Raw genomic sequence first — 13,984 nt, forward strand, 5'->3', positions numbered from 1 at the left:
TTTGTGTCATGTTCTGTTTTCATGTATTGTTTCATTTCAAAACATTCTTGTAATTATCATTAACCAACAGGCTTGTTTCTGGCTTGAAAAAGAATGTTTGCTCAAACCATCACTAAATAAATAAATAAATACCATTATGATTTAAAGGTTTTTTGTTTTTCTAAAAGTCTAATATAGTTTATCACCATATTTTTCTTATTTGTATGTACACACACAAATACAGACACAGTGTACTTATGTTTTATGTATCTATATGTTTTCATCTACATATTCATAAATTTTATACATATTTACAAATATCAACATTTTGTGTTATTGCATGTATTATACCTTTCATTAAATACCTATTTTATTCTATTCAATTATCTTAAGTTCTATGAAACCCCAACAATGATTATATCATGATTTGCTTGTTTTTAACTTTGTATGATACTTCACAACAAAATTGCCTTGATAATGGTGAAATGTGTAATCAACACCTCAGAATACAGATAATTTTATTCACTAATAGTTAATGTTTCATATCAGTATTTCTTCTACCCATAACTGTGAAGAAAAAATGAACTCATATTAACAAATTAGTCTTCTTTCTTTCAAAAGAGCTATACACTCATTCATTAATATTAAATGTAAATATATATACTACAGCTACAGGTTTATTATAATACAGGAACAACAGACCACATTCACTTAATATTCCTTTTAACTAACTTACCAGTTTTTGAAGAAACAGCCCAGTACTCCGCTTTCAGAGATCTCGCCATGGTAACAGCTTGCTGTTCAACTGCATGGTAAGTAGCTTCAGACTGGGAAGTCAAACAATTATTTTCATACAGTTCTTTAAAACTAAGTACAACAGAAATATTACTTTAAAAACAATGTTAAATGTCAGAAGTCTTAAGAGTTTACTCTACCAGACAGAACATGTAAATTCATCAAAACCAAACATTCATTCACCTGTTTTAACCTCATAATATAAATCAGTCACACTTTTTTCATAGAATGTTAGTTGTTACTGTTTAGTTACCTAACTATTTGAATGCAAATCCACAAGCTCAGTTTACTTAAAGCCCTTCAAAGCCAAGCAAAAAATGCATTAAGCAGGGTTTTAAAAGTAAACCCTTTTCTTATTATCCTGACAGTTCATTTTTAAAATGGAATAAAGAACACAAGTGACTCATAAAATTGGTACCCATTCAAGCATTTTTATTCACCAACACTTTGGCATTGATTTCATCTATTTACAAATTCTGACAATATTTCATACATTTTAATTAATACAAGATTAAACAAGTGTACAAGAACTGGGTCATTTTCAATTTAATTAACTCAATAATAAAGTGAGTGTTTAGAAATTGTTTTGATAATAGCCTGATATATTTAGGTTTTAATTGTACTCTATACAATTAAAACATGTCATTCTGCCATGTTACATTGAATAAACATACACGATCATCCACAAACAAACTTTAACCTACCACAGCATCTCTTTTGGTTCCAATAAGGAATATCACAGGATTTTCTCTGTTGTTCTCCAATGTTTCCTTTAACCACACTGGAGCATTTTGTAGACTGAACATATTTGTTATGTCAAAAACAATCACCACAGCTATATTACAAAAAACAAAATTAATATAAACAGATAAAAACTTAAGATTTATTGAGCACAAATTACTAAGTGCCACAGTTAATAGAGAGTAATCAAGATACCAATCTACCTAGCAAAAAATATATTTTTTTAAAAGTAGTTAAAGGTTTTAGTTGTAAAGGTATTTTAGCTAGTAAAAAAAATAAATAAATAAAACCAGTTTATGGAAATAGTAATTGATGTACCATTTACAGCTCTTAAAATGAAACTTAAAAACAGTTAAAGGACAGAGTAACCAATCAATGCACCATTTTAGCCAGTACAAAAAACTGTTAAAGAACAGAGTAATCAGTGTTCAATTTTAGTCAGTAAAAGGTAATTTAAAAACAGTAAAATGACAGTAATCAATATACCATTTTAGCCAGTACAAAAGTAATTTGCATTTCTGATACTCTTATTCAGCAAGCAGCACAGATTGCTAACTTTAAACAAAAACTTTGCCTAGATTCAATGTTTTAAAAAAACATTAAGAAATAACTATTTCATGAAGAAACTGTAAACAATCCAGGCAGAAATATAATTACTTCAGTATTTGTCATAAGAAATAAAACAATTGTAAATGATATTCAACTGTAAGGCTTATGTAGGATATAAGTGCACTGGTGTTATTTATATAAAATACAACTACTTTGACAGATTACTCAGATTAAAATAATTTAAAATATATTCAGCTGTAAGCTCTACACAGCATGCAATTACACTGGTGTTAAATTACTTTGGAATTAAAACAGCAAATAATAATTATACAATGTTCAGTGACAAGGGTATAAAATGTAAAAATACTAGCATCAATCACTAGCATAAAACACCTTTAGTGTTAGTTATTATTGTATAAAATATAAAAATAAACCAATAACAGTGTATAATGTAAAATCATGTAAAAGTATAATGTCAGTCCTCAGTGCAAAACAATGTTAACATCAGCATCATTAATGTATAAAATGCAATTACTTTGATGTCAGTCACTAATATATAAAATGTAAACATACAAATCAGTCGCGAATGTGAAAAAATAACACTTAACATTAAGCATTTAATATACAGAACTTAAGTACACTGGAACTCAGTCAATCCTGTTGTAATATATTAGGTTCCTAAAAACCCTGCCCTGAAAGGGGCTTGCACCCAGGACCCTCAATTAAAAATAGCACTAGAGCTACCAAGATTCAAGTTCAAAGTAAGATAAGCCTCTCCATCATGATTGCTATAGAATTTTCTCTATTCAAACAAGATTAATCCTTGAACTCGCATCAAATATTACCTGGCAATTTTATATGTAAATGCTTCCTCACAACACACCAACCAAGCATGACAATAGGTTTGATTTTAAATATACTTAGTTCAGAGGGCCTTTGGGATAAAAACAAAAAAACAAGTTCACATCAATCTGACAAATCAGGATGTTAGGAAATCTGCCATTACTTAACCTTGAAATGAGGATATTTGATTCCCATTTGTGCTTTGAAACCAATGATTTTATCATGTCTCACAGTTCAAACAGATAATTCTCTATCCTGACCTATACAGTGCGAGTAAACATAACTACTCAGGCAAGAATCTATAATGTATAAAATGTAAGAACAACACGTAAGAACAAAATAAACTAATCAGTAATTTTTTTTTATAAAATGTCACTACATTCTAACCCTTTAAGATAAAATCTAAAGTATTAAGATAATCTGTATAAAATCAAGAACATTGGAACTTAGTCATTAGTGTATACACACAACTACCCCAGCATCAGTTGTAAATATATACATGCAACTACCCCTGCATCATTTGTTAAGTGTATAAATGTAACTACTCCAGCATCAGTCATTAATGCACAACTAACAACCTTGACTAATTACTTGTACATGAAATACAATTCCTTGGGATGCTATTACCAGTGTACAAGTTATAACTAAAAGATGAGTCAGAACTGTACAAGATATAAACTAATTCAATCATTACACAATCTATAACAAGTAACTATTCATCAGGTTTTGAAATATCTATTAATACTGAGTGTGATTGAGCTTACATACCATTCAGTCAAAAAAAAGTCAACTGTAACTCATACAAAATTCAGTTGCAAGAATATTAAACCTAACCACCCTAGTATTCTGCCAAGGGTGTAAAATTTTTCCAGTGGTAGCTCTACACATAAAAATAAATAACTTTAAAAAAATCACACAGAAAACAAACCTCAAAGTTGTATACAGCCCAAAATCATCTTTTAAATAACCACATCTCTTGTTTCAGATTTTAAATTCCTCTTCCACAAAATCTATACTTATTAACCAATTTTTGGTCCTTTTACCTTGTGCTCCTCTATAGTAGGCTGCTGCAATAGACTTAAACCTCTCTTGTCCTGCTGTGTCCCACCTGAAACAAAGCAGTCAAAAGATAACACACAACACAGAAAAAAAAAGTAAAATTAATCTTTGATATATACTCTTCTGGTACCTAACTACCTATATATCAATATTTTTTATTTAAGATTTAAAGCTTGTTTTGTGTAATAACTCCATTTTTGTCAATGGTCTCATATTTTAATTTTCAATCGGGTGTGTATTTTGAAAATGAAAAATAAGATCAAAATAACATTTAGGGTTATGTGGTACTATCTTATAAAATACAGGATGGAGGTGACATTCTGATTCAGCTTAAACTCGTGTTACCGCACAGTTTTACATCTTTTACTATTTAATAGCTCTTACGACTTAAGAAATATTAATAAAACTGTATACAAACTTTAATTTCAGTGAACTGCATCACCACAAATGTACAAAAAGCAGTAAATCATTTAAAAAATTTGATATTGATGATAAATGCAACTGCTCTAGCATCAGTTGTCAGCATAAAAATGCAACTATTCTAGCAACATTCACCTATTAGTGCATAAATGTTTAACAAGAAATCAAACTACTTGCTAACCAACACAATTATAATAATGAACATAACACTACATTTCTGGATAATCAACAGAATATGAACACATTATCTCTATTATATATATTGTTCTGCAACACAACTTCATGCTGACAGCCAAGGTTAAATGAACATTAAAAATAATTCATACATTTTTAATTTAGGTTCCTTTTCATACAAGTACTCTAAAAAAACAGTAATTAAAATAGCAAATTAAATTATGACAAGTATAACCTCAAATACAGCTCATCTACATGGAAAAAACATCTCATTAAATCCACTCAACTACAACTATCAATTTTTAACTCACATTTGTAAATTAAAGGGTGTGTTTAAGATGTCAAACCTCTCCACCTCAAAGTCAACACCTATAGTAGCCTTATAGTTTGAATTAAATACTTCATGACAAAACCTAAGATGAAAAAAAAGTTCGATAAAAAAAGCACTATATGAAAAATAAGGTAAACAAACTTGAAATAAAAGTTATGTGAAAGCAATTAATCACTTCATAACAAAACCTAAAACTGAAAAAATAAATAAAGCATCTTATCAAACACCTTCTAATAAAAGCCCGATATTGAAAACTATATCAGGCATTTTAAAACTCAAGACAGAAAAAGAAAGCTTTTCACATAGCACTGAATAAAACTTGTTAGCAAAAAAGTGAAATGAGCACATATTTTGTGGCAGAGGTTGTCTATACATTTTAGAATACTTTCAAGTACAGAATACATTAAAAAAATCTTACCCTACTGTTATTTCTAAGTATCCTAATCTTGATTTGAATAAAATGTGTTAGGTAGTTTAAATCAACTTCAGTGCATTTTCTTAAAAACTCACCAAGCATAAAATAGCCCAAGCCTATTTGCCTGATAGTTAATATGTTAATCTTATGGTAAATGGTAATTAAAATCATCATTGTGTCAGTTGCCAACTTACTATTATACTTGTATAATTTGGAAAATTTCTAAAGGAGAGAAAATCAGTCTTGTAAAACACCAAATTAGCAATTCCATGTAATTCTATCATGTTCAGATTTTGACTACACAAGTCTTTTCTTATCTAAATCAGACTATTTATAATGGCATACAATGGTTAAAGAAACAACAAAAAACAATACTGATAAAAGAAATTTAACATCCACCTCTATTTTCAAATGCACTCTGTTAACCCTCAAACTACCAATCTATTTTTATACCACTCACTACTAGCACAACTACTAATTTTTAAGCAAAATACAAAAGAACCCACACAAGTATTTAGTAGAATTATTTGTAACACTAGTTACATTTTGTGCATGTTATTAAAAACTGTATAATCAACAATTTCATGACCCCAGAAACAACACAAAGTTTTAAAAAATGCATACAAAAATCTAATTGGATAAGTAAAATAGGTAGTTAAGAAAAAATGGAAGGAATATAAAGAACTATAACAGAGAAATATTTTAAGCATTGCTAAATTTCAGGGTTTGGTTTGTCTGAATTAAGCACAAAACACAATAATGGGCTATATGTGTTCTGCCCACCAAGTGTATTGAAACCCAGTTTTTAGCAGTGCGAGTCTGCAGACATACTGCTGTGCCACTGGAGAGGGCAAATTTCAGAGTGAAACAAATAGCACACAGTGCTGTGCTGTTAATGACAATTCTTGACAATAAACAGAAACTTTCTTCTAATGCCAACACTTCTCTCAACACCCTTTACTGTTTAACTTCAAAGCATCATTATTTTGCCAAAGTTTGTCAAAAGGATAGATTTTAAGGAATTTCAAAAGGTACATTAATAAATCTGCTTCTAAATTTTAATTCAGAGCTACAATATGTAAATTTTAAAAAATAATCACATCCTTGATTAATAACTTCTGAATTTTTTACATCCTTCAAAATAAAGATTATAGAAACAAATTAGAACACAGTAAAAAATTGAATACTTACCTATTGACCAAACAGGTCTTTCCAACTGCAACATCACCCACAAAAATAGTTTTGGAAATTTTTAAACTAAAACAAAAAAATAATCATTAATGTAATATATTGATGTCAAGAAATGTGTATTTTCAACAAAGAATTATGGTTGTAACATCAGCTTTTCCAGTCAGTTTTATATAGTATTGAAAACAATATGTATACAGAAACCTAATTTTCAAACATAATTATGTTAAACTTGTATAAACTTTAATTTTTCAACAAAATAAAATTCCATCTGTTTGTTAACTAATGATGGAAAGTTTATTTCTTTTGAGCAGTTACTCAAAGCTAAACTAGAGCAATATTCACTAGTCTGTCCCTAATTTTTATCTGGTAGATTAGACAGGAAAAAGCTAATCAACAAGCACCGACAAGTATCTAATTATTCTAATACCTTAATGCTACTTGAATATCACTTTTATCAGGCAAAAGGACATAAATCATATCATTCACCCTTTTATTTACAGTTAGGAAGCTGGGTGGAAAGAGAATCATTTAGGGGGAGCAACTGAACTAAGACTTCTCCATTAGAATTTGAACTTGGGGTTGCATCTGTCAATATTAAGTATTCTTACGTCTTATGAGTGCAGTTCACTTGTGTTATCTACTCCATAATCTGGTACCTAAAGAGAGAGAGAGAGAGAGAGATAAATACTTTGAGTGACCATTAAAATCAGCCTCTTCCATTGCATTCTGAGGTTGAGATTCCATCTTTCAATATTAAGCATCTCCATGTCCTTAACATGTTATATTCCTTCCAACACAGCAGATAATGAGAGGATGAAGTAAATATATTGATCCACACATCAAGTCTTTCAACTTCAATTCAATTGAAACACCTAAATTTAACAAAGGATAATTTAACACCAGATACAAATGAAACTGGAACAGAGACAATAGAATATAAGGAATCAAAGACAGCATCCTTCTCAATCAAACACCTAACCAGAGTGCAAACTGGCCTGACTTGATCAAAACATACATTTCATGATCTTTTTCTGGAGTTACTTTCAAAACTTAAACTTTATTATAAATGAATGATAAAAACTTGGCATCAAAATGTAATTTACAGTTCAAAGTTTTAAACTGCCTATGTTTTATTCTCTTAAAATTCAAGAGGCAATACTTTTATACATCCTTGATCTTTGTCACGAGTTGTATAAATTCAACTCTTCACTTAAGAAATTTCTAATTTCAAAAATAAGCTGAATTTGTCAACCAATTAAAGACACAAACTATACACAAGTGAAAATCTAAATACTTCCACCACTTACTTTCATGACTTACTGAGGTGTAAATAAGTATACCAAACTTCCAGAGAAACCTCTCCTTTCTCTGACTTTCAAATCAACTTTACATGGGTGATTTGTTTATAACCACCTTGGCATGACGGAATCAACATAACCAGAGAATTCCCCCCCCCCAACATTAATCTTAATTTTGTCATTTACTTTTTGTGAACAAATACAAACAGATTGCCTAAAATTGCTTATGTGTGAACAAAGTTGTTTGGCCCTGAACAGCTAACAATTATTTAGCTATTTATCCCCTGGATAAAAATCCAGTTAAATTAGTTGTTTCAGGGCATTGTGATCTTGTACCTAGTACAATTTGTGTATTCTGAAATTCATGTTTGAGAGCTACATTAACTTTTAATATGAAAAACTTAGTAAAAAAAAAAAAAAGTCAAGTTCAGCACACTTAAGAGTTGCACTCTCAAAGATCCTGTGTCAAATAGATTATTCATAGTGTTTAAAATCTTAGCTAATGAACACCTGTTGCGATTTATTACTTTTCACAGGAAAATTACTTTTCCAGTATATAATAACCATAAAATTAAAGATGTGAAAAGGTTAAGTGAGATTACAATGCCAACCATAAAAAAAAATTTAAAGAAAATAAAAGTTGTTGTTTATTTCATTTTATTTCAAACTGACATTTTTCTGCAGACAGATAAAATAGTTTTACTGACAAAAAAATTTATATTCATTCAGGTCTTAGAGGTTATGCAAATCAAATATAAAAACTGCAAGGCAAAAAAAGGTATTTTTATTCTTTACATGAAAATCAATTTTCATTCAGATTAACTCAGTAAAGACTTTGTACTTCAGAGAAAAAATTTAGTATAACATATTAAAAAAAAAATGAGTGTGTGGAAAGACCAGTAAAGTTTACTAAAATCTTGTTAAATTTCAGGAAAATATGTGCAATACATTTAGAATTATAGTAAAGGTGTATAGTTTAGTAGATATGCTGTCAGTGATGAACCAATGCCACAAGCAGAGGGTTGAGAAATTTGAAAGTACAGATATGTGATAGGTAAAGATTATGGAAAAACTCATAAGAAGGTTGACAGGGAGAAAGCAACAACTGTTAAAATGAAACCCAAACTGACCTTTGGACATTATAGGTTAGTGCTCAGGTCTTTTTTTTCCCTCCTTAACTACACAATATATTAATGACATTAATAACAGCATAATTACCAAAACTAAGGTTTGCTGATGAAGTTCAATTTTGAATATTTCTAACGATATTAATTGAACTAATATTTGGAAATGAACTTTAATCACAGTAAAAGTAATTTGGATTATATTACTTTATGCATCATATATTGTTGGTAACCTACTCAACAGTGAATGAAAATAAGACTGCCATAGAGATAGGAATGTCAAACCAAAGAGACAGTGCTCTGTTACTAATATTTAGCTAACAGAATTTTTGAATTTATTTAAGTCATTACAAGTGAAAAGAGATAATCACTTCATATAATACAAAACATTAGTGAAACATCACTTGGAATACTATGTGTAGCTGTGGTCTCCTTATCAGAAAAGAATACTGTCTTATTTGAGAGGGTTCAGAAGAGGACCACTTAAATGATGCCAAGGATGGAAGGAGATTAAGATGTTTTAACTTACTTGATTTTATGAAATTAAAAAAGTGATCTTGTTAATGTTCACAAGACTGTCCTGAGGATCAACAGGACTAGGATTTTTTTTTGTGCTGTATTATGAAACAAATAAGTTCCAGATTCACAAAACGACAGGCTAGGCTCCAGTTAGGATAATTTTATTTTCATAACATTATTAGTTTATGGAATAAGTTCTTGTGTCAGTACCAGGGGCTAGCACAATGCAGAAGTTCAAGAGGATGGGGTAGATGTTTCCTGAAACACAGGCAGTGGATTCAAATGTTTAATTCTTTCCCCAGAGGAAGTGTAGAGGGACAGCCTCGAAAAACTCAAATGGTCCCTTCATATCAGTAATGGTTTCAGCCTTGTTATTTTATCTGTAATTTTTTGCCTTTTAACACAAATTACAGTAGTTTTGGGGCATCCTATTTCATACGCATTTTAAAAATGTATATTTAAAAGCTACATTATTTATGGATACATAAGTAAAGCACTAGTTTGTTTTTATGTATTGTTCTTTCAATTATGAAGGTTTTGTAATTATCTGGTGAAAATAGTGCAATGTTAAGGACCACATGCAGAGAACAAATTACTTCCTCTTTTTGTATTTCTACAAGCTTGAACACTTGTACACTGTCATATCTTGATGGAGACCTATGTTTAAAATGGCATTCAAATTTCTACTAACACTAAGACTTAAAAACAATTACTTTTCTTGAAGAAAGTAAGGAGTGAAAACAAACAGATCCAAATACTTCAAGAAAAACATATTGAATGATTCAGCTCCATCTTGACATGCCTGCACACTTTATAATCTCATATTTAGAATCTAACATCAAATGTACAAGAAATACATGATGTCAGCACAAGATTTTCTAGGTGTACTTAAAAACCATCATTCATACCCACAGCTCCCTCTTGCTAACAAAGTACAACCTTAAATATACAGGTTATAACTTTTGTCATCCAATGCTGCATACTTTTCAGAAAAAGAAACTACAAAATAAATGTTCAAAACTGACTTAAATAAAAAATTTCAATGAAATTAAATAAAATTCCTCTACCACATCAACACAAATTGCTTGTGTTACTGAGCTTGATAGTTGAGCTTTTTTGTTGTTGTAGATTTTGTTTAAATTAAACAATTGATGTTAGAAAATTAATAACACTGGAATATTCTTAACACTGTAGATCTGCACCTGATGCAAACCCCATGTTTTTGTTGTTTATTTGCAACTTTCAAATAACTAATCAGTATAAAAAGTCATTAATGACTTCAGATGTACCCTCCTAATTTAAGAGTGAATAATGTTTTTCACTGATACATCCAAAGTAAGTGTAGAAAAATATAAACACAATATATTTGTTGAATGCCTGATAGTGGTAATAGGTTTAGAAATAATTAAGATTTGCTTTTTTTTTAATTAAAATATACAACTAGGTCAAAAGAAAATGCAAAAGAAAAAAAAACAACTAAGCAGGCATCTGTAATATTCATTAAAATGTAATATAGCTACCGTTGTTTTTGTAGATAGGATATGTGCATTTAAGATGCAAGCTAAGTGAAAATTACCTCAAGTTTACTGTATTCCACACTCTTTGTGCAATATTATTCACTAATATAAAATCCTATCAACACCAAGAGTCTCACTTCAGAAAAAACCCATGCAACTTATTGAACAAGTGACAAAGTACTCCACCCAAATATATAGAAGCAAGGACCATGAAAGACTTAGAAAACAAGCATTAAATCAAAGCAGGCAGTAAAAATCATTAAATTTAAATTTTTAGGATAAAGATTTGGAAGAGAGATCATCTAGAGAACACCTAATGGATAAAAACTCAGCACCTTCAGATAATTCTAAAATACCTGAAAGGAGAAAAATTTGATTTAAAAACTGAGATGTACAGAGATTTGAGGAAAGCGTAAAGAAATTGTAGACCAAAGAAAAAAATTTTTACGTAGGCATAAAAACACACCACTGGGGTACTTTAATAGCAATAAGACATGCAAACTCTTATTCTAGAAATGTATTAATGTGTAAGATGAATGTAAAACCACTAATAATTGTTTCACCTTCTAGCTGTATTTCATCAACTAAGATTTCTTATCACATCAACAAATTGTACCAAAAGACAAAGATCTATCAATGCCAAAAATGTATACATTTAAATCTATTTATAAGTAAATATTGTTTTATTGCTCTGTAAACGTCCCTTTAACAAACTACTGTTTCATGCCATTTCAAGTGTAAGTCACTTGGGAAATGTGGAGTTCACGATACACTACTGAAGTACATTACTAATGAGCTACTCCAAGTCTGAGCTGCTCAAGTGCATGCCTTGTAAAACATTTTATTGTATTATTTTATTATTATTATTCAGTTTACTTAATTTAAACTTAATTAACCTAAAGAAATCCTAAATGTTACATTCTAGGTACTTTTATAAAACACAGATAAAACAATAAATAAAGTACTTATGTCTTTTTTATTTATATATATATATACTTGAAATGCCACTTACCCCTTTTTTGTTTTAAATACTAATGGTAGTAAAGTACAAATTATGTAATTATATAATGCACCAAAGAACAGAATAACAAGTAAAGAGCAGACAATATTCCTTAAGAATCACAAGTTTTCTGATTTTTTGACTACATGAAAATAACCATAACAAATTCAACTATGCTAGTTATCCAGTTATCTTTCCCATGAAAATGAAACTTTTATGAACTGAGAAACCAACAATTCTATTCAGAAAACGATGCATCATCTGATAAATGAAAACCTTGGCCATAGATAAAAGAATTAAATGCTATAATTATTAACAAATCCTGATAGGTAGGGTGTAGCAAGAGAGATTTAACTTTCTATTTGATGTCTATGTTGCCAAACAAAAACAGAAAACTAAAATTTGTTTCTCTGAACAATGACAAATTCATAGTGAGTAATTTCCACAAGATATTGTATTTACTGGGAAGGGAGCAAATAAAACAGAAAAACTGGAGTGTCTAGAGAAAATACATCATTTCTTACACTAGGAGATTTTTATTTTAACATATTACCTTAAAATTATAAACTTAAAACTTACATACTACTAAGATGTGGATTATTAGCTAAGATTTTATACTGTACTAATTGGTACAGTATAAAAATAATGGTATAAATAAATTTTGAAATTAACTCTAAACAACCATGTAGTACAGCTAGACACACATCACAAGAGGGTTAAACTAATCTATTATCAATGGATAAAAGCATTGTTAAAGGTTTTCTGTGAATGCAGGCCATAGGTTAGGTTGCTAGATGGTAAACTAGCTATGTGAAAGAAATGAAGGATTATTGTGAACAGAGTTCAGTCAAACTGGATTAATGTTACAAGTGGAATACCTAAAGGCTCAGTGTTAAGATCTTTTGAGTTACATCAATAACAGATAAAGAAACTGTCAACAGATTGTTTAATTTTCTGAAGACATTAAAGTTCTGGATGCTGCTGGCTGTGAGAATAATGCTACTGCTCAACAACAAAATGAATTAGCTGGGAAGTTGGTCAAATAAATAGCTTCTGGTTACATTTTGATTAGTAGTGCATGTGAGTTATCACAATTTAAATTATGAATACAGTTATAATGGAAATAACCTGAACAAGGTTATAGAAGAGAAAGATCTATGATATTCTGGTTCATTGGTCTCTTAATACACTTAAACAATGTATTGTTACTAGTGGCAAGGTAAATATGATTTTAGATTATATGTATAGAAGTGTTAAATATAAATGTCCAAAGTACTTAAAATGTCATTTTATTGGTTATTGATTAGGAGTACAGTGCTCAGCCGTAGACTGAATTGAAAGAATGTCAAATAAGGATAGGTTAAGATCCCTGAACTTGTTTTTCCTTGGAAAAAAAAAAAAGAGATCTGATTGAAGTGTTTAATCCAATGGTTATCGACCCTCCTTTCTGTGCATTTCTCCACATTTCACAAACTGTTAACAAATTACATTCAAAATTTAAATTTACTTTCAATTTATATCAGTGAAATCAGCATTATAACGGATAGCATTATTACATACTTTATAATGTTATGTTATCTAAATTTAATTCCTTCATTTCAAAGAATCTTTTAAAAATTCTTAAACTTCAGTTTTGTTGCCACAAACTACAAGTTCACTTTTCTTTAGTCGAAGTTACTTGAATACTTCATGTACACTGTACTATATAAAGACAAACTAGGTTAATTGTTCTGTTCTCACATTCTTCTTTCAAACTCCTTGGATTGTGTCTGGACAAAAGAAAAATTTATTGGAGCTCTTGACAGCAGCCAAACCCACTTTCTACACATAGTTGCACTTTATCAAAAAATGACAATTAACTTGGATGTTTATAACCAATAAAAAGTCCATGTTTTAAAACAATCTCCAAATAGTTATTTGGAAATAGGCATGAAGAATCCAGAGGGAGTTAAATTTGACATTATTTCCACTTTTGTCCTCACTAGCACTTCAATGGTCATTTCTCACCTATATATACGTTAGTAAAATA

The 13,984-nt window shown here is 29.7% G+C and overlaps 1 protein-coding gene across 8 annotated transcripts in view; it reads right to left on the reverse strand.

The window, feature by feature from the left end:
* The window catches only part of LOC143255584 (ras-related protein Rab-34-like), a 49,540-nt gene that overhangs the window by 19,016 nt on the left and 16,540 nt on the right, over positions 1-13,984 (reverse strand). For 7 of the 8 annotated variants that reach the window (XR_013030732.1, XR_013030728.1, XR_013030733.1 and 4 more), the window contains 5 exons: positions 6,498-6,563; positions 4,872-4,973; positions 3,951-4,015; positions 1,479-1,609; positions 716-806 (listed from right to left, as the gene is read on the reverse strand). Coding sequence is in view for 2 of the 8 variants with exons in the window: in XM_076511459.1 (XP_076367574.1) it covers positions 716-806; positions 1,479-1,609; positions 3,951-4,015; positions 4,872-4,973; positions 6,498-6,563 (455 nt within the window). In the remaining 6 variants the exon portion in view is untranslated. The remainder of the gene's footprint in view (positions 1-715; positions 807-1,478; positions 1,610-3,950; positions 4,016-4,871; positions 4,974-6,497; positions 6,564-13,984) is intronic. The other variant, XR_013030731.1, reaches the window with a different exon arrangement.

Source organism: Tachypleus tridentatus, chromosome 7, assembly GCF_004210375.1.
Source record: "Tachypleus tridentatus isolate NWPU-2018 chromosome 7, ASM421037v1, whole genome shotgun sequence".
Classification (NCBI taxonomy): domain Eukaryota; kingdom Metazoa; phylum Arthropoda; class Merostomata; order Xiphosura; family Limulidae; genus Tachypleus; species Tachypleus tridentatus.